We start from the raw sequence: 25322 nt of genomic DNA, 5'->3' as shown, positions 1-25322 counted from the left end.
AGATTTTTGAAGCTCGAAGTAGTACCCAAGCCATGGCTGCTTATGGAGGAGGAAGAAGAAGAGGAAAAGAAAAATGACGTCGTTTTGGAACAAATAGCAAAATGACGTCATTTAATTGTGCCAGGTTAGCTTTTCGGTGACAAAAATGGATGGAAGGGCCAACTCGAGGCATGAGTTAAAATTTCAGAGTACAATTTAGGTCAATTGAAAATTCGAGGGTTAAATTGAATCGAAGGTCAAATTTTAGAGGTCATTTTTTACTATTAACTCAGGAAAGAACCGAACAGGTTCTCTTAGGTCTTTACCGTGAACAACGTCCCCAAGGGAGGCTCAAATGCTGGAAGGATGACCCTCTAACAAGGCGGACAAAGAAGAGGCGTGGAAGTGCTCAAAGTTGTGGATGACAGAAGACGGCAGAGAATGTATCGGGACTGAAGACCAGAAGCGGAAGGTGGGAAGTGGCATGCGATGTAATATTGGAAGAACTCAGGAACTGACAGATCCTTCTCCTCATTAGCGATGATGGCGATACACATTGAAGGAAGATTTGAAGTTGGCAAGTTCTAGTCCTTGGAGGAGACATCCTAGAAGCCAATTTGCAGCATTATCCTTGTTGGGTACTCATCCAATAAATGGTAAAGATACAACCTGAGTTGACAACTCTTTACAAGGGAGGACTTACTTTTGCATGTAAGAACCTAAAATTTAATTAACCGTTTAAATAAGAATAAAATAATAATTTAATTGTTTGGAATATATAGGTTCAAAAATTTAGAAATATTAATTAGAAAAATTAAAGGTAAAATTCAGATTTAGTAAATTTTTCTGAGTGAGAAAATATAGTTTTCAATGGAAAAATACATTAGTTTTCAATGGAAAAATACATAAAAATGTGTACTGGATTAAATTAGGCCGGCATTGTGAGTAAGGAAAAAAAATTAAATTATGAGTGAATAAATTTAGGAAATTGAATTTATTAACTTGGAAAGATAAAAATAATTTAAAATTGAAAATCAGACGTTAATTTTAAAGGTTTTGGCCTGAAATTGGACTAAACGAACCTAAAACACTAACGAATTGGGCCCAAGGTCTAACATATATATACCCTTTTAATGAGTTTCAAGCTCATTTCCACCAAAAAACAAGAAGGGGCGCTGGGATAAGAAGTGAGGAGAAGAGGGATTGTTACTATTCATTTCCACCTTTTTTCATTCATAACTTGAGATACGGTGCTCCGATTTGTGTGCCGTTTACGGCTACGGGAAACTCTTGTTGATCTCTTTGATTCTATCTAAACTAAGTGATAAGAATCTTGAAAATCCATGCTCCAGTTTTCTGCCCTAAGAGTTTTGCATTTTTAGGTTTGATTTTTGAATAGATTTTGTGATTTTTGTTGTTTAGGGATGATCTAACATTGTAATATTATTGGGTTTTGCCCCTAATACCATTGGGTAAGGTAAGTCTCTTCGAAATCCTTGCGGTTTGATGTTTTGATTAGCCATAATGTTGATTTTGGTATACTATATGATGTTGTTAGATTGAGGTTTGGTGATTTTTGGAGTTGTTTTGGCTACTTGGAGTATTGAGATTGAGTTTGAAGTTTTTGGATTAAGCTTGGTGGCATTGTTTCGGTGTTTTGAATGTGTTGGGAATCAGCCAAGGTATGGTTTTGGTTTTCTTTAGGTAATATGTAATGTTTCGTGAAACTTAGGCTAATGGACCTTAGGATAGGATTGAATTGATTGTTGATAATTATTAAATTGATGATGTATATTGTTGATCATTAATGTGGTGATGAATTTGGATGAAAATGGATGTTAAAGAGGATTGGTGATGATAGATGATGAATGATGTTTATGAAGAGTTGAAATGAGCAAAATTGTTGATATTGTAATCTTGATTTGGAAATTGTTGATTTTGTTGAACTATGAAGAGAAGAGGTGGAAAGTTGAGTGAAATAGGTGTGAAAATGATTGAGATGTACTGAAATAGTAAATTGTAGTGTGTGATAGTGATTTGATGATGATTTTGAGTATGTTTAAGTTTGGTTTACATTGAAGTTTTGGAAAATTAGAGAACTTTGTTAAATTTTGTAAAACCTTATTTTTGATGAATTTTGACGAGGTATAACTTGGCTTCTGGACCTTTATTTTTGATAAAATTTCATTTAAATGAAAGTTGGGTCAGAAAGCTTTAAGACGTTCAAAGAACGAGCGAAAAATATTTTAGAACGAAAAAGTTATGCGCGTTTGAAGTTTGACACTAAAATCTGAATTCTGCAGCTATTTAAAGTTTCTAAGTTTTTCAACCATGCGTGCACGCGACACGGGGATTGGCTGTCGCCAAGTACCCATGCGTACGCGGCACAAGCATGCGTACGCGAAAATGTCTTTTTTACTGGCATGCGTATGCGGCATATTGCACGCGACGCGAGCCTCGCTTGCTGTTTTGAGGATTCACATACGCAAGTGTAACATGCGTATGCGACATGGAAATTTTGATACTATGCGTACGCAGATAGGGGCGTGCGTATGCATGATCCCTGTTTTGCTGAAAACTTGCTTTTCTTCATTTCAATGGTTCTTCTAGCTTTCTAAACTTCCTTAAATACTATTTAAGACTTATAACTAGTGATTAGGTCTTAAGACTAGTGAGGGTGAGTTAGGTAGTTTAAATTAGATATTCTCTGTTAATAAGATTAGAAGACGGTGACTTAGCTTTGGAAAGTTCTATGAATGGTATGACCTGAGTAAATTGATGGGGTGTTAAGTTATTGATGAATTGAGGAAACGGGAGAAACTGAAGTTGCTGAGATTGAATACTATGTTAATGATAAAAACAGATATTTGATTAACTAACAGTACAGTAAATCCTTAAAAATAGCTAACACCAATTACAAACCTAATAAGCTAGGCCTTTAAATTATGTTCTTAGTACAACAATAATAATCCTAACTTTACATACTAAAATAATATCAATAAAAGATACTTTAAAATTTGTATTTAAATAAAATAAAATAAAATTAACAACACTAACCTATAAGTCAAGGGCCTAACAACATGTCACGTGTCATTTATTTTTTGATACATATTTTGTTTTTTAAATAACTTTGTCTATGTTATAATACAATATTGCAGTACATCAATAATTAAAATTAATATTTATCAAAATTTGATATAATTAATAGCATTATATGAAATAAAATTAAAACCATTCAAAAATTTATGTAATATTTTTGTAGTATCCCTTTCTCGGGTTTAGAGTATTTCTTGCATTCGCACATATAGCTTATTTGACACAAACTCTTTTGCAAATAATCCAAATATTATTTAAGGAAAAAAAAATTCAACAGTCAAAATTTTAATTATATTGACTAATATTTTTAATAGTTTATATTTTTAGTTTAATAACCTAATTTTATATTTTTATTTTATACTTTTAAATATTAATAATTAATAATTAATTAAAATAATAAATTATACTGAAATTATACCCACGATTCATTATTTAAACAAGTTGCATCTGCAGAACCCACCGTTTTGTATGATAAGGCATTAAGGCCGCGGGGCGATATTAAATTTATATTTAAAAAATTTGGATTCATATAACGTGGACTACGGCGGCTTTTGAGCCTCTTGTTCCTTTTTTAATAAAAATTATAATGTTCAAAGAAAAAGTAAACGATATATGAATAATGAATAAAATATATTTATTACTTTAATAATGATAGGGTAAAATTAAAAGAAAATTTGATTCCAGAAAATAAAATAAATGAAAGTGGGTAAGAATTAGTTATAGTTGTCTATTAAAACACGTTGAAATTTATTATGGCGATTGAAGTTAGACCTTGAACAACTAATTAAGAAGTGGAAGTCTTAATTAAAGACATTCAAGAAAAACGACACATTGCGTGTATAAATAAGGAACGAAGTAGAAGCTGAAATTGGCGCGTATAAGAATAATGGCATGTTATCCTGCACGATCTGAAGCCATGGTGGTAGAGATTGAGCATGATAATGATGATGAGAAGGGGAATAAGAGAAACGAAGAGGGTATGTGTATGTATATGACATGGAAGGATGTGTGGGTGACTGCATCAATGGGAAACAAAGGAAGCAAACCAATTCTTGCCGGTCTAACCGGTTATGCCAAACCGGGCCAGCTATTGGCCATAATGGGTCCTTCTGGTTCTGGCAAGTCTACCCTTCTTGATGCCTTAGCATGTATTTCATATTTTTCATTTCATTCAAAGGATCGGAATACTTTTTTTTTTTTTGGTGAACAACCAAGAGAAAAAACAAAAGAGCAGAAAAGAAAAAAAAAAAGAAATCAGGTTCTTAACAGCAAGAGAGGACAAACCACCTCTGGCGGCTGGTGCCAAAGGTGAACCTCATCAGCTCCGCTACCTCCAGATCCCATCTTTGCCAACCGATCTGCCACGACATTAGCTTCTCTTGGGATAAGCTCAAAACGAATATCCCAATCCCTTCTTAACTTCAAGTCAAAGATCCGTTGTATCACTTCTTTTTCAAGATGCCAGAATGGAACTTGCCAACTAGTCACTAGCTCAAAAGCTGATGCGCAATCTGTCTCACAGACAACAAGCTTAAGACCCGCCTCCCAAGCCCAAGCCAAACCTTTCCATATACTCCACAACTCCATCTTGATGACACTAGATCCAAAGGAATTTCCTGAGCATCCCATTACCCATTGACTGGAGCTATCGCGAATTACCCATCCAAAACCAGCACAATCATCTCCCAAGTTCACACTCCCATCACAATTTAACTTCCAAGCACCAGGTTCTGGCGGAGACCAAGACAGAGATTTTAATCCCTGGATGCAACACACTCGATTCTGAGTTGTATATTCAAAATCCACCATGCACCTGCGAGCCTTGTATGCAACTGACCCAGCAAATCCAAAAATTCCCTGAAAATTACCCATATTTCTGTCTTGCCAAATTGACCATATTATAGCTGCAAATTTGGAACAACCTTCATTGAGGAGGCCATGCTTGAACCAATCATGCACCTCGTGAGAGCCAAAGAAACACACATCAGAAAAACCTAGAGAAACCCAAACTGATCGCACCACTTCACAATCCCGAAAACAATGAAGAATTGTCTCCGGAAGTTGATTGCAACGTGTACATAAGGATGAGGAGGAGAGATGTCGCCAAAAACGCAGATATTGAGTTGGTACAGCATCATGAAGGCAAAGCCACATTAGGAGCCTCAACTTTTCAGGGACCCGCGCCTTCCAAAGCCAAAGCCAATTGATATTCCTATCCCAATTCAACTTATTCTGAATTAACCATAAATATTCTTGTTTAGCAGAGTAAAGAGTGTGCTCCCAACTCCAACTCAAATCACGACCAGAAGCCGAAATATGTACTAAACTAAGAATGTCTTCCCTTAAGTCCATAGGAATAAAAGAGTAAATCCTCTCCAAATGCCAAACTCCATCATGGTAAACATCTTCAATGGTCAAAGCAGCCTCACAAATATCAAGAAATTCAACCCTCGCTCCTACTGGCCCAGAGTGCAACCAAGAGTCAAACCAGAAATTCTTAGAAAGAGCTCCCACTTCCCAAACAAACCCTTCCTTTAATACGGAAGCTGTGTGCACAATAGACTTCCATATATACGATGAAGAACCCATTGCTTTAATTGCAAATAGGTTTCTATTCTGGAGGTATTTTTGAAGCATAATCTTGACCCACAGTTTCTCTTGATTCATCAAAATTTGCCAAACTAGCTTTCCTAATAAAGAAAAATTGACCAACCGCGACTCCCGCAAAGCAAGACCTCCAAACTTTTTCGGAGTCGTCAAAACTCTCCAAGATGCTAAATGAAGACCACGGTGATTATGACTACCACACCAAATGAAACTTCTAGTAAACTTATCAATGTTAGAGCACACACCTGATGGAAAAAGGCTTACTTGCATCCTATAAATAGGTATAGAAGATAAAACTGATTTAGCAAGGCAAATCCGACCAGCTTTATTAAGGAAGCGACCTTTCCAAGATGCTAGCCTATTAGTAAGCTTATTAACCACATCATTAAAATCAGCTTTAGTAACTCTGCCATGCTTAAGGGGGACACCAAGGTATTTTCCCAGAGAATTAGCAAATCGGATAGAATAAATACCAGTGAAGAGATCCTTGCGTTGTCTAGAAACATTCATAGAACAGATAGCACGAGATTTGTCAAAATTCACCTTCATACCAGATGCTCTGCAAAAGGTGGCCATAGTGTCCAAAACATGAAGCACTTGAGATTTCTTCGCTTTGCAAAAAAGGATAAGGTCGTCTGCAAAAAGGAGATGGGAGATTACAGGACCTCCCCTAGACACAGTCACTGGTTTCCATCTACCAACCTCCACTTGCCTAGCAATGAGGCAACTCAACCTCTCCATACAAATAACAAATAAATAAGGAGACATCGGGTCTCCTTGCCTTAAACCCCTCTTTGGCTGAAAACCATCCAACCGGTTACCATTCCACATTAGAGAAAGGGAGGAAGACTTTACACATTTCATAATAAGAGAAACAATAGTACCTGGAAAGCCAAACATTAGGAGAGATTGCTCCAAAAACTCCCAGCTCACCCTGTCATAAGCCTTTTCTAGGTCAATTTTAAAAGCAAGAACACCTTTCTTTGATTTGGTTTTCTTCATAAAATGGAGAACTTCCTGGGCTACAATGATATTGTCTGGGGCACCCCTTCCAGAAATAAACCCTCCCTGCAGAGGACCAATGATATCTTGTAGAAAAGGTCGTAACCTCTCCACAACCACCTTAGTTATAATCTTGTAGATGACATTACAGAGGCTGATAGGACGAAACTCTTTCATGCGAGACGGGTTATCAACTTTAGGAATCAGCACCACCAAAGTGTCAAATAGAGCACTATCCAGATCAAACCCAGCGAAAGCCTTCTTAACAAGTTCCCATACCTCTGTACCAACCACTTCCCAATATTCCTTGAAGAAAAAAGCCTGAAAACCATCGGCACCTGGGGCCTTAAAAGAGTTCATGCCCATAACCACCTTCCTAACCTTTTCTTTAGAAACATTTCTTGTGAGACTTTCAATAGCCTCACGAGATAAAGAAGGTAATTCCTGATCCCCCATCACATCAAGTTCTACCTGTTCCACATTACAAAAAAGATCTCTATAAAATCCAATTGCACATTCTTCGAGTTCTTGCGGATCAGTACTCCATCTTCCATCCTCCAAAAACAACCCCTGAACCTTGTTACGCTTCCTCCGCATAATGGTTTGCATATGAAAGAACTTAGTATTTCTATCTCCAAATCTGACCCAGTGCTCTCGGGATTTTTGATACCAAAACAACTCCTCTTGCATAAGCAGATTACTATATTCAGCCTGTAACTCCCTTTCTTCCTGTATAAGGGATAAAGCATCAACTCTCTCCATTCGCTGTTGGATACTGGTCACACGCCTCTCCAATTCCCTCTTTCTTTTAAAAATATTTTCAAAGACATCTCGGTTAAAGGCCAAAGCATCATCTCTGACCTGAGAAAGACAACGAATAGGATTGGGTCTACCCTTGTCCCAAGCACCCCTGACCACCGACAAAAAACTTGGGTGATAAGACCAAGCTACTTGAAAACGGAAAGGTTTTACCCCGACTCTTCTATCATTACCTTGACATTGTATCATAATGGGACAGTGGTCAGAATGCATTCTCGCCAAATTCTCCACATAGCTTTTCGGAAAACGAAAACACCAAGCATCAGTAGCCACAGCCCTATCCAGCCTCTTCGAGATGAACCGATTACCCTGCATATGTCTGAACCAAGTGTACAAAGATCCATGGGCTCCCAAATCAATCAAACCACACTCATCTAGGAGAGCTCCAAACCGCTCTGCCCTTCGAGAGACAAAGTTCCCACCTTTAACCTCAGATGAAAGAAGGATCTCATTAAAATCCCCAATAGCTAATAAAGGACCTGAATAATTTCTAGAAAAATCTGTCAAAACCCTCCAAGCTTCTTCCCTTTTGCTAGGAACGGGACTTGCATAAATTGCTGCACAGACCCAAGAAAAACCGCTATTCGAAAATTCAACACACACCACTTGCGAACTCGCTGCCACGACATTGCAAGATACTCCGGGCGATGCAGAAAGCACCCAAATACCTCCACTATGCCCCTGAGCTTCTTCAATATGAATAGGAGTATAACCTAATCTGTTCCAAAAGACAGCCATCTTTTGGAAAGCACAATGAGTCTCTAAAATGATAAAAACGTACGGATGAAAATTCTTTACCAATTGTTTCAGATGCACCCGAGCCAGCTTATTTCCAGCTCCTCTCACATTCCAAGCTATAATGTTTACACAATCCATATTAATATTACTTGGAGTGAGACCCACACCTCAGATTATTTGAGGGTAGTGAGTGGGGTCTCCACTGTAACCACACTGTGCCCATTCTCAACCGGAGAATTCTGAAAAGAATTAGGCCTTAATCTCTTTAAATTGCTTTTGAATGGCATTTTAGAAGTCCCCGCGCCTTGCGAATAAGCCCCTGCCCGTTCTGAACCAGGTCCTTGCTTGCCACCCGTCACACCTTGAGCAGAGGTAAAACCTGACGAAGCTAATTTAAAGTTCCTCGCTTGTTTTAACACTTGATTGCCCTTACTTATGTGTAAAGATGATTCAACCACATTGATGCCTTTCATAGCAGGTTCTCCTTTAGCAACATAATTAGAAGATTTATCCACATAAACTTTTTTGGACTTATCCTGGTCATGCATACCCAAAAAGACCTTCTTGCCCTTTGCCTTTCTTTCCACTTTGGTCCACGTTGTATCCCCTGCATGTGCCCCTTCCATTACATGCACTTCCTTATCCTTATTCTTATCTATCCCAATTGTAGTACTACCAAAAACAAAAGGCTTTTCAATATTAGAAGAAAATGGCACCTAATCTATCTTCTCATGATCTTGTTCCTTGTCTTCATTCACCCCTATTTTATCAATGTTCGCTGAAATTGAACTAATCAATTTACAGTCCACACCAACATGCCCATAACAACCACACGTATTGCAGACCAACTCAAGGCTTTCATATTCAACATCCAAAACCCTCCCATCCACCTCAACACTACGAGTAATGGGAACGCCTAAATCAATCTCCACACAAGCCCTCGCATACTTCCCTCTTGCTGCCATCTTAGTTGCTACATCGACTTTCACTGGCTTTCCCACCGCAGCGACGATCCTCAACATAGCCTTCTCATGGTAGTAACGAATCCCTAAGCCGTAAAAGCGTACCCATACCATGGTGGATCCAAAAACCTCCTCCTCTGAATAGAACTCAGGTGACCATGGTTTTACAGTAAGATAGAACCCAGATATCATCCAAGGACCACCAAGTAATACCCTCTCCCGATCTTCGAAAGCATCAAATTTCACCAGAAAATAACCATTTCCTACATCCAGAACTTGAAACCCACCCTTCAATCTCCACACCATACCCAACTTATGCACCATTGCCGTGTAACTCATATGCTTGCCCAAGACTTTGACGACGATCGCTTCCTTATATGGTACAGATAACGCCGCCAGCCCTTCTTCTGAGAAGATGACCCGAGGAGGATGCGAATCCCCGTGGTTCCCTTTGATCACCTTGGCTAGCCTCTCTCCATCTAAAGCCTCATTCCAAAGCATAGGAGACGGAGACTTCTATCCAGTCACCATGTCGCGGAAGGAAACCTTTTGAAAGCCATGTTCTTCCTTAGAAACCCTAGTATCCTCCTCCTTCTCACCAGATACAAACCCCCGACGCTCTCCCCTTAGTTCTACCGCCAGCATTACTGGTTACCTCACTGTGTGTCACCCTCTTCGTGAACCCCCCGCTCACTCCGTCACTCATACCTAAACCCTAGCAGAAAGAGTACAGAAAGAGTACATCGGAATACATTTTAATTTACACTTGTCTTCTTATAAAATTATTAATACTTAAAAATTGTTACATAATGATTTAATCGTTACGTGAGGTTTACTTTTTAATTTACCCATTAATATCACTACTTATGTTAAACTTGATTCCACGGCAGGGTAAATGTTACGGCCTGGCCCAAACTCACGCGGGTTAACCCGACCCGAGTTCCCGCTGGCCCAACAACGCGCCCTCCACCCGACCCGGACACGCGTCCCGTACGGCTTGCACACAGTCGTGGGATAGCGCCCTTGAGGGTATGGGCCTGACCACTTGAGGGGCCCACTACTGACATGTATATAAGGGGGAGACTGGCTCTCCCCCCGAGGTACGTCACATTCTTACACCACCTCCTTTCCGCCTGCACATATTCTGACAAGAGCGTCGGAGTGTCTTTGCAGGTGGCACCCCCCTCTCCATACGAAGTGCTCGGGACCTCGCACACCCGGGACCAGGAAACCACGACCAGACGAGCTTCTCCACCATCCCAAGCGTTGACCTCGGGGTCCTAACCCGAACCGTCCGGTACCCGACACACCGAACATTGGCGCCGTCTGTGGGGAAACTCGTCCATGGATTTCGTGCTGGTCCAGACTGGGACAGGTTCCGAGGTAGCGCCTCCCGTGCTCGGGGGAGGCGCCGTCGCGACGAAATCCCGGCAACAGCAGAGGTCGCCCCCGAGGGATGCGACGCAGACTCACGAGAGACGCCCCTTCGGGGGGACAGGTGATAACCACGCCAGGATAATGCAGGAACTACGCCACAGAATGCAGGACTTAGAGCGCAGGCTAGCAGAAAGAGAGCGCGACCAACGCTCCCCAGAGCGGAGCCCCACCCGTTCCCGTTCAAGGAGCCGCTCGAGGCGCACACCGAGTCCCCAATACGAGTCGGAGAGCACTGGGGGGCGGGTACGCCCCAGAAGAAGAAGTCGCGACCCCATTATCTACGCCCGACACGAAAGGCGGCGCGCGTCGAACAGGGGCGACGAGGAGGCTCACCGCGAGAACAACGAGTCGAGAAGAACTGCCCGAGGACCCGTCATAATAGGAGCGACTCCTTTCCACCGCTCCATACTCGAGGTCCGACTACCGAAACACTTCGACAAGCCGACAAACATGAAGTATGACGGAACGCAAGACCCCCTGGAACACTTGACGGCCTTTGAGGCCAGGATGAACCTAGAAGGGGTGGGAGATGAGGTCAGATGTCGCGCCTTCCCGGTCACCTTAGCGGGCCCGACAATACGGTGGTTTAACAACCTCCCGCAAGGCTCGGTGATCCAATTCTCCGACATCAGCCACGCCTTCTTGGCTCAATTCACAACTAGGATTGTCAAAGCCAAACACCCAATCAATTTGCTGGGGGTGACACAGAGACCCGGAGAGCCGACCAGGAAGTACCTGGACCGTTTTAATGACGAGTGCTTGGAAATTGACGGTCTGACGGACTCAGTGGCAAGTTTGTGCTTAACGAACGGGCTCTCGAATGAGGACTTCAGGAAACACCTCACCACAAAGCCCGTCTGGACAATGCAAGAGATCCAGTGCGTGGCCAAAGAATACATTAATGACGAGGAAGTCAGCCGAGTTGTGGCTGCCAATAAACGGCAGCCGGCCTATAACCAAGCCCGGCACTTCGAAGCCAGAGAAAGACCAAAGGAACACGCCAGGGACGGCGGTCCGAGTAAACCACCCAAACCGTTCCCCCGAGTTGGGAAGTTCACCAACTACACCCCCCTCACGGCATCGATCATAGAAGTTTACCAACAGATAGCAGAAAAGGGGATACTGGCGAAGCCCCGACCACTGAAGGACAGGACGGGAGGAAACAAGAACCTCTACTGTGATTATCACAAGGGTTACGGGCACAAGACCCAAGACTGCTTTGACCTAAAGGACGCCCTCGAGCAAGCTATTAGGGACGGCAAACTCGCCGATTTCTCCCACCTTATAAGGGAACCAAGGAGACGCAACCGGGACCACGACAGCGAAGATAGATCCCGACCAACGAGGCGACGACAAGAACCAGAGGGTGACGACCACGGCCTCACGGTGGTAAACGTGGTAACGGCCAGAAATACCGCCCCGAAGTCGAAATCGGCACAGAAAAAAGATGCCAAGGTCCTAGCGATCTCCACCTCACCCGTTAGAAGTCTTAAGGGTCTCCCAACTATCTCTTTCGGCCCGGAGGATCAATGGTTCGACGAGGCGCCGGAAAGTCCGCCCATGGTCATCACGGCTAGGGTCGGAACTGGCCTCATCAAACGAATCCTGGTAGACACGGGGGCAGACTCAAATATCATGTTCCGAAACGTTTTCGATGCCTTGGGATTGAGAGATTCCGACCTGACGACCCACCAGCACGGTGTGGTAGGGTTAGGTGACCACTTCATCAAGCCGGACGGAATTATCACACTCCCGACCTCTGTGGGACAAGGGCAAAGACGGAGAACAGTCATGGCAGACTTTGTGATATTACGAGATTCGACGGCTTATAACATCATCCTGGGGAGAAAGACCATTAACGACTTGGGGGCAGCTATGAGTACGAAACTACTGATGATGAAGTTCATCACCGATGATGGATCCGTGGGATCCCTCAGGGGCGACTTGGAAACGGCGGTCGCTTGCGACCACGCCAGCCTTTCTCTCAGGAAAAAATCCAAGGAAGCGTCAGGGGTCTTCCTGGCCGACCTGGATGCCAGGGTAGACGACAAACCCAGACCAGAGCCAGAAGGAGACTTGGAAAAGTTCAGAGTCGACGAGGAGGACGATAAATTCACATTCATAAACAGAAACCTCCCCCACGAGATAAAGGAGCCTTTGATGGAAATGATCAGGGCCAATGCCGACCTCTTTGCCTGGACACCTGCCGACATGCCCGGGATAGATCCCCAGCTCATGTCGCATCACCTGGCCGTAAAGGCAGGAGCCGAACCAGTGGCCCAGAGAAGGAGAAAAATGTCGCAGGAAAGGGAGGAAGAGGTGGCCAAGCAAACGGCCAGCCTCTTAGAAGCGGGATTCATCCGGGAACTGGACTACTCGACTTGGTTGTCGAATGTGGTTCTGGTTAAAAAACACAACGGGAGGTGGAGAATGTGCGTGGACTACTCTGACCTCAACAAGGCTTGTCCCAAGGACTGCTACCCCCTACCTAATATTGATGCACTCGTCGACGCAGCGGCAGGGTACAGATATCTGAGCTTCATGGACGCCTACTCAGGGTACAATCAGATACCGATGCACCGACCCGACGAGGAAAAAACGGCGTTCATAACGCCAGGGGGCATCTATTGTTACAAGGTAATGCCGTTTGGTCTAAAAAATGCCGGAGCCACATACCAAAGGTTGATGAATAAGATATTCAGCGAACTCATGGGCAAAACAGTAGAAGTCTATGTGGATGACATACTCGCAAAGACCGCACGACCTGACGATCTCCTGAGCGACCTTAACGGCGTTTTCTCGTCCCTACGACAACACAACATGAGGCTTAATCCGCCCAAATGCGCGTTCGCCATGGAGGCCGGAAAGTTCCTGGGCTTCATGATCACTCAAAGAAGAGTGGAAGCCAATCCCGAGAAATTCCAAGCGGTCCTTCAAATGAAGAGTCCGGGTTGCATCAAAGACGTCCAGAGACTTGCTGGGAGATTGACAGCTTTGTCCCGTTTCCTCGGTGCATCGGCAGCAAGGGCCCTACCTTTCTTCAATTTAATGAGAAAGGGAATGACGTTCGAATGGACCCCAGCGTGCGAAGAGGCATTCAACCACTTCAAGGAAATCTTGACGGCACCACCAGTCCTCGGGAAACCCAGAGCCGGAGAACCGCTCTACCTCTACCTGTCAGTAACCGAGGAAGCGCTTGCCGCGGTCCTCGTTACAGAAGAAGCAAAGACACAACAACCTGTTTACTTCGTGAGCAGGGCACTCCAGGGACCAGAGCTGAGGTATAGCAAACTGGAAAGACTGGCGCTGGCGCTCCTAGTGTCCTCCCGAAGGCTAAGACAATACTTCCAGAGTCACCGTATAGTTGTGAGGACAGATCAGGCGATTCGACAAATACTGCAAAAACCTGATTTGGCTGGTAGGATGATGACCTGGGCCATCGAGCTCTCACAATATGACCTACAGTATGAGCCCCGACATGCAATCAAGGCCCAGGCAATGGCAGACTTCTTGGTGGAGGTAACGGGCGACCCTCCCGAGGAAACGGGCACACGGTGGAGGCTTCATGTGGACGGAGCCTCCAACCAAACGTCCGGAGGAGCAGGGGTCATCTTGGAAAGCCCAGCAGGGGTCATCTATGAGCAATCGACCAAGTTCGAGTTCCCAGTGTCGAACAATCAAGCAGAATATGAGGCTCTCCTAGGCGGACTAATGCTGGCTCGGGAAGTCGGGGCGACGAGGGTCGAAGTATGCAGCGACTCCCAAGTCGTCACCTCACAGATAAACGGAAGCTACCAAGCCCGGGACCCCCTCCTCCAAAAATACTTGGAAAAGGTTAAGCAAATGACAAGCCAGTTCCAGGAGGTCATTGTCCAGCACGTTCCAAGAGAAAGGAACACACGAGCAGACCTCTTGTCGAAGCTTGCGAGCACAAAGCCAGGATCGGGCAACCGGTCGCTCATCCAAGGCATGGTGAAGGAACCAACGGTCACCCTCCACTTGACGGAGTCGAGCCCTTCATGGCTGGACCCCATCACCAACTTCCTGGAACTCGGCAAGTTGCCCGAAGATGAGAAAGCAGCCAAAGCTTTAAGAAGGGAGGCGGCCAGATATGCAATCATACAGGGACAACTATTCAAAAAGGGACTTAGCCAGCCCCTATTGAAGTGTTTGCACCCCGACCAAACGGACTACGTGCTCAGAGAAGTCCACGAGGGGTGTTGCAGACACCACATCGGGGGCAAAGCCCTAGCAAGGAAGCTCATCCGAGCAGGATACTACTGGCCGACAATGATGAAGGACTCAAAGAAATTCGTCAGAAAATGCACGAAGTGTCAACAAAACGCCAACTTCCACAAGGCACCGGCCTCCGAGCTAAGCTCGCTAACGACTACACGACCTTTTGCACAATGGGGAGTCGACCTCCTGGGACCTTTCCCGGTCGGCCCAGGACAAGTCAAATACCTCATCGTCGCCATTGACTACTATACCAAATGGGTGGAGGCTGAGCCACTAGCCACGATATCGTCCTCCAACTGCCGGAAGTTCATGTGGAGGCAGGTGATAACCCGTTTCGGTATCCCGGAGGTGGTTATCTCGGACAACGGGACCCAGTTCACCGACAAGAAGTTCATGGAATTCCTCCCTGGCCTGGGGATAAAGCAAAAGTTCTCCTCAATAGAACACCCCCAAACGAACGGGCAGGTAGAGGCCGCAAACAAAGTCGTCCTCCTTGGTCTAAAGAAGCGCCTAGACAATAAGAAAGGGAGCTGGGCTGACGAACTCCCCTCCGTCTTATGGTCTTACAGGACAACCGAGCAAAGCGCCACGGGGGAAACTCCCTTTCGCCTGACATACGGGGTCGACGCGGTGATACCAGTCGAAAACGGCGAACCGAGCCCCCGACTACTGCTCGCGGGCATGAGCGAAGCAGTCGAGAAAGACCTGATTGAGGAAACGAGGGAGATAGCTCACCTAACAGAAACCGCGCTGAAACAAAGAATAGCCCTGCGTTACAACGCAAAAGTCCTCAAACGAGATTTCGAGGAAAGGGACCTCGTCCTGCGACGCAACGACATCGGCGTCCCGACCCCAGGGGAAGACAAGCTAGCGGTAAACTGGGAAGGACCCTACAGGGTAAGGGAAGTACTCGGCAAAGGTGCTTACAAGCTCGAAAGACTCGACGGCAAGGAAGTACCCAGAACATGGAATGCGGGTAACCTGAGAAGGTTCTACCCATGACCAGACGATTCGCCGAACTAAGAACTTAAATAAATAAGTAAATACCCGCTTTGTCCACATGACAATTTACCTTTTTATCTTGTCAAATATTCGCCATATTGGTTAAATTGCTTGGCTAACGATTAACTCATACTTAGTTAATTTGCTTTTTACTCATGCTTGCCTACTTGTCTGCTTTTTTACTTCCTCCCTACGTGCGACGCACACGAGCGCACCTTAAAACGGAAGACCGGGACTGATCACCCCGGGGGCCATCTTAGTCACGGCCAAAGACCACTGCGACGACAACACGACCACGGCAATCCAAGCCATAACTATCACAAAACGGGAAAACCGGCGCGAGCCCCCCAAGAGAAATAACAACGAATACAATAAACGACAACCCGGCCAAACGACCAAACAAGTATAACTTATCAAGAGTCAAAACAAAGAACGAACAACAGGTTGTTCAGCAAATGCATTACAAAATATCCTAAGTTACAAGACTTCACTTCCTCGGCATATCAACGATTTTTCCGTCCTGGATAGTCTTGAAAACGCCAATTGACGACGTCTCGAAATCAGGAGCAGCGATCCTCAGCTGAGCCTTCAGGGCATCTTCGGTCATCAAGATAGCATTCTTCCCTTGCTCCTTGGCCACCTTAAGCTTCTTCTTAAGCTCAGCGGCCTCTGCTTTAGCGGCCTTCGCCTCCGAGACGGCCTGCTCCCGCTCCTTTTTCAAGGTGACAACCCGACCCTGAGCGGCGTTCAGTTGACCCTCCAATGTCATCTCGCGCTCAAGAAGCCGGGCCACGGTCTTATCGGATGCCTTCAACCTCTCCGCAACAAACGACGACTTCTCCTCAGCAGCACTAAGCTTTCCCCCCATCTCGGACAGCTGACCCTGGAGGAGTTCAACTTGAGCCTTAAGGTCATTGTTTGCCTTAGCAGAAGACTCAAGCTTCCTCCGAAGCGCCTCCATACCGGATAACTCGAATTCGGCCTTCCGAGCTATCACGGCCCCACGAAGCAAGGTGCGATACATCCACCTCGCCTGCCCGGACAGTTCGGTCTCATGAAAATGCTCTTCTGTCCCGGGTATCAGTTGGGAGTCAATGAATTTGGTAGCATCAAAGTTCCTCTCCATTATGGTAAGGGCCCCTTCCGGGCTGGAAGACATCTTTCGCTTCTTGGGAGTATGGATAAGCTCCACATCACTATCCGGATGAGGGGTGAGAGTCACATGCCCATCAGTGGGCCTTTCCTCGCGGGTAGGGGAAACCTGGCCCCCTACGCCCTGTTTTCCCGACGTTTCGGTATCCCGGGTAGGGGAAGCCTGGCTCTCCTTCTCCCCCGAAGGACCCTCCGACTTACTGACGTCCTTCTCTTCGGCATTCTCGTCATCACTTGCCTCAAAAAAGGTCTTCATCAGATTCTCAAGACCGGTCATGGTAGCAGACATTTCCACTGCGACAAACAACAGGCACGTTAGTCGTTAGATCGGAAAGAGAAAAACAACGACAAAGAAACATAGGCAAACAAAGAAGACAACTCACGAATATAGCTCCTGGCGGCCTCCCGCTCACCCATAAGAAGATGCGGGTTCACGGGGTTCTTTTCAAAGATAGCAAAAAGGACGTCGGCTATCTGCTTATCTACAGCCGACAACCTTTTGTACGTCACTTTGACGAAAGGATTCGACCCCGCGCCAAAACTCCAGTAAGTCTGGATAAGGCGCTCCCCCTCTAACGACAACCAGAAGGGGTGACGACCCTTGACGGGACGAACCTTGAAGTACTTATCTTTAAAACCGTGGTAGGAATCCTCAAAAAGGCTAAAAATCTTCCTACCCTGGGCAGAACGGAAAGAAAGAAACCCTTTTCTCGCCTTCCCCTGTTTGGAGGGGTTGGTAAGGTTGAAATAAAAGAGAAAAACGTCCACTGACGCCGGCAGCTCCAAGTACTCGCAGACCATTTCAAAGCAGCGGATCGAAGCCCAGCTGTTCGGATGAAGCTGAGACGGGGGGACGGATATCCGGTTCAGCAGCGCCATCTGAAACTCGGAGAACGGTATCCGAACACCGACTTGCGTGAACATGGACTTATAAAACCAGATCCAATCGGGGACACGAGGGGAGTGAAAATTGAGCTCATAAATACGCTCATGGGGAGCAGGGACAATGGCCTCGTAGTTGGCCTCTTCGTCAGTCCCCCCACACAAGTAGCCGGCTTGCCGGAACTCCGTCAATTCCTCCAAACCCATCTGGTTGGGTGAGCTCCTTATATCGTCGGTCACCCAAGCATACGGGTCGTAAGCCGCACCAGATCCGGAAGACCGGGAGACAACGCGAGGCATACCTACAGCGGGGTACCACTCCGTTAGTCTATGAGGTCGGGAGTCCGAAAAAACTCAGAAACTACGCCTTTTCAACCCAATCGTGACCAAACACGGCTAAAAACTACGCCTACCACATAAACCACCCAAAAAACCTATCCTGGAATGGTACCCCTCCCCTAACTCACCTACCCCAACATTGAAAAACCTTTCAACAAAAATAAACTAGCCATGCAACAAACGCAAGCTGCAATCGCACAGCAGCAGGACATAACACAGATACCAAAGGAAAGAGACCAAAAAATTACCTGGAATGATGAAGGAAACTTGGACTGAAAGTTGAAGCAGGAGGGAGTTCGCACTGGAAGCTTTGGATGTTAGGGAGAGAAGGAGTTGGAAATAGTAAGAGTGGGAGGTGGATAGGGAGAAAACTGTTTAAAAACCACTTCCAAAAGCGCGAAAGGAAGCAGGGGCAAGATAGTCTTTGCCCGCAGGTTTTTTCAAATCATTATGAGCATTAAATGCCCAGCGCGGAGAACGAAACGGCAAACAGATGGCACAGCAGATCAAGAGACACGCGCACAAGAGACGTGTCTCTCCCACGATCAGCCGACCCAACGACAACGTACGAACGTAGGCATGACGCGCCACCAATGGCCCTCACGGCCATCGCTGACACGTCGGGGGCACTGTTACGGCCTGGCCCAAACTCACGCGGGTTAACCCGACCCGAGTTCCCGCCGGCCCAACAACACGCCCTCCACCCGACCCGGACACGCGTCCCGTACGGCTTGCACACAGCCGTGGGACAGCGCCCTTGAGGGTATGGGCCTGACCACTTGAGGGGCCCACTACTGACATGTATATAAGGGGGAGACTGGCTCTCCCCCCGAGGTACGTCACATTCTTACACCACCTCCTTTCCGCCTGCACATATTCTGACAAGAGCGTCGGAGTGTCTTTGCAGGTGGCACCCCCCTCTCCATACGAAGTGCTCGGGACCTCGCACACCCGGGACCAGGAAACCACGACCAGACGAGCTTCTCCACCATCCCAAGCGTTGACATCGGGGTCCTAACCCGAACCGTCCGGTACCCGACACACCGAACAGTAAACATTATTATTATTATTATTATTATTATTATTATTATTATTATTATTATTATTATTATTATTATTATTATTATTATTATTTTGATAAAATCTTAATATTGTTATATTTATAAAAATAACTATTTTTTGATTCACTATTTAAATGATTAACAAAAATAATAAACTCAAATAAATTATTTTAATTGTCCGTATTTAAAAGATTTATTTTAAGAATTTAAATAAAAAATTAATTAATTTTGATATCTATTAGTATCCAAAAAAATTTACACAAATATAAAATAATTTAATATATATGAACAAAAATATTTAATTAATAACTCATATATGATTTTAAAAAATACTTAAAAATAGGCGTGCAGCATTTGTACTTAATTCCGTATTTTTAGGTACATGGATCTAAGATCGTATAAAATAAAGATGAAAATTTTATGTAATTATTTTTATGTAAAGTTAATAATTGATAATTATTAGATGATAATTTAAATAGTCAATGAGTAATAGCTCAAATGGCATAGTCTCTCCATACTCATCTAAGAGGTTGCGAGTTTGAGTCTCCTATTTTTAGAAAAAAAAAAGATGATAATTTAATCAAATTTTTCAAATTATCTGAATAATTTTTAACTATTAACTTCACACGAAGATAATTAGAAACAATTGAACTATAATGAACCCATCATTGAAACTCCTGATTTGATATTTCTATTGACATTAATTATTTTAAGATAAACTAAGAACAAATTTAACACCTTTCCATTTTTTTTTTAAATTATGTGCTATCCCTCGATCGAGTGACATTATTTAAAGAAGATTACATGATGGGATATCAAATATAAAATACAACACACACATAACCATAGAATACATTTAAATTTATCTTAGAAATGTTAATTAAGAATTAATAATACAAAGTTTTACATTGTGATCATTTAATAAAATGTCTGTACTTATTAAAAGAATGTAAGATTGTAAATAACCGAGTTATATACCTTTTCTAATGCAATCATATATACTTAATAATATATATTTGTCAAAAGAATTTTAATATTAAGATATATGTAAATGCATTATTAATAATGAGCTATATGTTTGAACTCATATTTCAGGTAGATTAGATTCAAACACAAGACAAACAGGAGAGATTCTCATCAACGGTCGCAGAGAAGCGCTGGCCTATGGAATCTCGGTACAAAACCACACACTATAATATTTATTATTTTTTATTAATATTTAGCCAGTAATAATTCGTATTCATATTTACATGAATTTTACATACAAGAAGCATATAATTTGTACTTATATTTATCAGAATTTATACACAAAAATCAATACTATTTGTAATCATAATTTTCAAAATTTGTACATATAAATTAGTAAAATTAATTTGTTAAAAACACTTTAGTATTGGTGCTGATTAAATGATGGTGAAAAATACTAAAAATTACCATGCCACAATAATGATTAAGTAGTAGTCTTAATTAATTTGAATAATTAGCAAGAGTTTAAATGTATGGCATAGGCATATGTGACACAAGATGATACCTTATTAACAACCTTAACGGTGAGGGAAGCAGTGCACTACTCAGCTCAACTCCAACTACCTGATTCCATGTCCAAGGCAGAGAAAAGAGAGAGAGCAGAAATTACAATAAGAGAAATGGGTCTGCAAGATGCCATTAACACAAGAATTGGAGGTTGGGGCATTAAAGGAATCAGTGGTGGTCAGAAGAGACGTGTGAGCATCTGCATTGAGATCCTAACACGCCCAAGGCTCTTGTTTCTTGATGAACCAACAAGTGGACTTGACAGTGCTGCTTCCTATTATGTCATGAAAAGAATTGCAAACCTTGTTCAGAAAGATGGCATTCAAAGAACCGTTATTGCTTCAATACATCAACCAAGCACTGAAGTCTTTCAACTTTTCCATAACCTTTGTCTTCTCTCTTCTGGTACAACTGTTTACTTTGGACCTGCCTCAACTGCTACTCAGGTTCGTATCTTTTTTTCTTCTTTTAATTCATTTAGTTTTAGTTATAATATTAAATTCTGGTTTTGTTTCAATGTATGTAGTTTTTTGCTTCCAATGGTTTTCCATGTCCTGCACTCCAAAACCCTTCTGATCATTTACTGAAAACTATAAACAAGGATTTTGATCAGGTAACTAAGATTAGCTTCACTTGAAGATACTTGAGAGCATTCAGAAATAATTTGATGGTATTTTGAATTAACTACTATTTCAGGATACTGACATGGGTTTATCTGGCACTAGAACAGTGCCTACAGAAGAAGCAATTAGAATCCTTATAAGCGCATATGAATCATCTGAAATTAACCAACAAGTTCAACAAGAAGTTGCAATGCTATCTAACCAGGTTTCTTTCATTTCATGTCTATTGCGTGTGCATTCATAAGCTATAATAAAAGCATTGATCCATAACTCAATTTATGTTTCAGGAGACTAGATCAGTAGATCATAAGAAGAGAAGGCGTGCTGGTTTCCTTAATCAGTGCATTGTTCTTACCAAAATATCATGCGTGAACATGTTTCGTGATCTAGGCTATTATTGGTTACGTCTTGGAATATACATTGCATTGGCCATAGCCACTGCCACAGTTTTCTATGATCTAGGTACAAGTTTCAGCACAATTCAGGACAGAGGAGCACTTCTTATGTTTGAATCTTCATTCATAACTTTCATGACCATTGGTGGATTCCCTTCCTTTGTGGAGGTCATGAAGGTAATTTAAAGAACTATTCATCACAATATAGAATTTAATTTTGATGCACTGTTGGTATAAAACTATTTTTCGTATGCATCCAATCAAATAATGTCATGTTAGTAAAAATAACTATTTTTAATTGAATTGTTGTTATATATATACGTAGGTATTTGAACGAGAAAGATTGAATGGGCATTATGGTGTTGTGGCATTTGTAATTGGGAACACAGTATCTAGTGTGCCGTACTTGGTTCTAGTATCAGTGATTCCAGGAGCCATAGCTTATTACCTTCCTCATCTTCAAAGAGGATTCGACCATTTTGTTTACTTCATATGTGTTCTGTTTTCTTGCCTCATGTTGGTTGAAAGCCTAATGATGATAGTTGCAAGCATAGTCCCAAACTATCTAATGGGAATCATAAGCGGCGCCGGAATCCAAGGAATCATGATGCTGGCCGGAGGGTTCTTCAGATTGCCCAATGATCTTCCCAAACCATTTTGGAGATACCCAATGTTCTATGTTGCATTTCATAGATTTGCATTCCAAGGATTGTACAAGAACGAATTTCAAGGGCTAAGCTTTGCAACAAATGATGGAAATGGCTCCTACATTAGTGGTGACCAGATTCTGAGGGACATGTGGCAAGTTGACATGAGTTACTCCAAGTGGGTCGATCTCGGAATCTTGCTTGGGATGATTTTGGTGTATCGAGTGTTGTTCTTCTTGATCATCAAGATTACGGAGAAGTTGAAGCCATTTTTTGTGTCATTCATTTCAGGGTCTCCCAAGCGAGAAACACTAGTGATGGAGAATAATGATGATAACTCTGCACTAAGTCATGAAGCATAAACCCAAACATAAATCTAACTGTATGCTTATAATTATTTTCAAATTAAATCTATAGTAGCTAGGTTTGTGATTTATTTTGGTGATTTTAATTTGTATATATATTATTGTTGATTGGTACATAAGTATTGTCTTGTAAACCAATTTAGGTTGGTCGAGTAATCAGTTCTCTCATCCAATTAGTTCAGGAATTATGCTTGAGTGTTGAAGGCAAGCTTCAGATTTATTCATCCATGGGCAATGCAATCTTGTAATCCATACGATAATCATAACCACTATTACTCAGTATCTGATCTCCTTAAAAAAGAAATAATTATATACAGTTCTTCTCAAGTATTATAATAACCTCAGTTCACACATACTAAGCAAATATATGATTATATTATATGTTATTATGGTTCTGCAAGGCAAGCAAGCAAATGAATCATGCCATTGCTCCTAGTCTAGTCACCTTAGTGAACCTGAACTTTGCTTGCGGGCAATTATTCATTGCTGTCACAACAATAGGCTTCACTTTCTCAAAGCTCTTGATGATCACCAAGAACAAAATTCTGTATGTCACTGCCATTCCTATCAATATAGCAACATCATTCCATTTTGAGTAACCAATTTCCACTTGCCACAAGTTTCTAAGTATCTCTTCCCCACTAATGTTTATCATAGCTCCTCCATCTTGATTATTGTCGGTGAATGTTAGGTCTTGAAACTCGTTCTTGAACAATCCTTGGTATGCATACTTGTGGAATGAAATATAATGCAAAGGGTATCTCCAAAACGGTTTAGGGATATCGCTTGGAAGCCTATAGAATCCACCATCCAACATCATCACTCCCAATATTCCGGTGCTGAAGATTATGCCTAGCAGGAAATTGGGGACAATGCTTGCAACAATCATCATGAGACCCTCAACCAAAAAGACAGAAACAAAAAGTATAGATGTAAAGTAGATGAATTCTTGGTGTCTTTGGTAAAGTCCAACTAGGTAATAAACCACTGCTCCAGGGATCAGTGACATCAATAGCAAGAATGGAACTGAAGATAATGTGTTGCTAATGGTGTATGCAGTTACCCCATAATGTCCATTGAGTCTTTCTCTTTCAAACACTTAATTATGGATCATTTCACCAACATATTCAGTAATTTGACATGATCATATTTAGAATGTTTCTTGAATACAATCATTATTGCGCTCTCTGCCTAAATATTGTTCATCCACGTTGGATGAGGAGTGAGTTCCAATCTAGGCAGAGCTCACGCCCCATTAAATAGTGGATGAATAGTACGTAAGTGCACATAACAGGGTGGTATAGGTATAATTATGTCACATAGTTTGTTCTTAACAGAAATAGTAGTTTACCCTCATATCTTCCACAAAAGAAGGAAATGCACCAACAGTAATGAAGGTAAGGAATGTAACAACAAATACAAGCAGTGAAGTTCTGGCTTGACATCAAATAAATCAAGATTTAAGCCTTTAACATTAGGTTTATTAAAATTTTTGCTACAAATAATGTAGCTATGATTGTTGAATTTTGTGCAATATGTGTCTCAAGGTTGATTTGTGTACCTGAATTGATTCACTGCTTCAGCCAATGTCAAAGAACATGGTACCAAAACTTAAAGCCAAAGCACCATAGATAAGTAGGCGCAACCAGTGATAGCCTACGTTACTTTACATGTGCACAAAAGATCCCCTGGTAAGGACCATGCACTGTTATAAAAAATCAGCATGACTTTTCTTCTCCATTGCATCTAAGTCTTGCATCTATTATTAAGACCTTCAGCAATTATACAATTTCTACTGCATATGGATATTAAATCAATTTTTTCAACAAGTAGTACTCACCTTTTTTTTATTTGAACTATTTCTTTATGAACTTGGTGACTAATTTCAGATGAATCATTTTATTCAACAAGTATATGAATGGATTCTTCTGTGGTTAGCCCTTTAGCCAATCCTTTCTCAGGTCCTCCTGAAACAAAGAGGTGAATCAGTTGAGTTTCTTTACAAATTTAGCATTGTAGCATTGAAAAATAAATTAAATTCATATAACTCAAAAGTAATAACGCTATCTTGCCAATGTTCTTACTTCAAAAAGTTCCATGTTAATCAAGCAAAACTGAGAAGTTAGTCTTTAAATTAAAATGTGAATATTTACAAATAATACATTTGCTGTAGATAAAGAAATATCAGATAGTATTCATAGAAGTTAAAAGGAAATCACAGGCCCCATGCCGAATTTTACCAATTGTTGTCTTTCAGATTGAAGTGTTAAAGAACCCTATGAGACAATGAGATTGGGCAGTAATATGTTTAATGGTAGCTGGTTAGTTCTCCGTCACTCACATCAGCTACTTCTGATGAAAGCATAAAATATGTTAAATGATTAACACAATCAAGTAATTTCATTATTGATTTAGAGGCAAACCATGATATATTATCCTACGCA

General features: G+C 42.5%; 2 protein-coding genes and 1 pseudogene across 2 annotated transcripts; 1 reads left to right on the top strand and 2 right to left on the bottom strand.

The window, feature by feature from the left end:
• Positions 1 to 8957: 8957 nt before the first annotated feature.
• On the bottom strand, positions 8958 to 9704 carry LOC148547490 (uncharacterized). The gene has a single exon (XM_088495464.1). The coding sequence runs from the start codon at positions 9702 to 9704 to the stop codon at positions 8958 to 8960; it is 747 nt and encodes a 248-aa protein (XP_088351590.1).
• A 10756-nt stretch (positions 9705 to 20460) lies between these two features.
• Positions 20461 to 23201, top strand: LOC107610758 (ABC transporter G family member 1). The gene is made up of 6 exons (XM_088497029.1): positions 20461 to 20490; positions 20824 to 21294; positions 21375 to 21461; positions 21545 to 21676; positions 21759 to 22043; positions 22192 to 23201. Exons 2-6 carry the CDS (start codon positions 20914 to 20916, stop codon positions 22873 to 22875), a joined length of 1569 nt encoding a protein of 522 aa, XP_088353155.1. The 5' UTR covers positions 20461 to 20490; positions 20824 to 20913; the 3' UTR covers positions 22876 to 23201.
• Positions 23149 to 24134, bottom strand: LOC107610757 (ABC transporter G family member 1 pseudogene; annotated as a pseudogene).
• Positions 24135 to 25322: the final 1188 nt, after the last annotated feature.

This window comes from Arachis ipaensis, chromosome B8 (genome assembly GCF_059453495.1).
Source record: "Arachis ipaensis isolate K30076 ecotype BB chromosome B8, ASM5945349v1, whole genome shotgun sequence".
Lineage (NCBI taxonomy): Eukaryota > Viridiplantae > Streptophyta > Magnoliopsida > Fabales > Fabaceae > Arachis > Arachis ipaensis.
This window is presented reverse-complemented; position numbering and strand designations above follow the sequence as displayed.

Coding starts and splice junctions, on each gene's coding strand:
- LOC107610758 (XM_088497029.1), top strand. CDS start 20,914: ATGTCCAAGGCAGAGAAAAGAGAGAGAGCAGAAATTACAATAAGAGAA. Junction 21,677..21,758: donor TTGCAATGCTATCTAACCAG/GTTTCTTTCATT, acceptor TTTATGTTTCAG/GAGACTAGATCAGTAGATCA. Junction 22,044..22,191: donor CCTTTGTGGAGGTCATGAAG/GTAATTTAAAGA, acceptor ATATATACGTAG/GTATTTGAACGAGAAAGATT.
- LOC148547490 (XM_088495464.1), bottom strand. CDS start 9,704: ATGCTTTGGAATGAGGCTTTAGATGGAGAGAGGCTAGCCAAGGTGATC.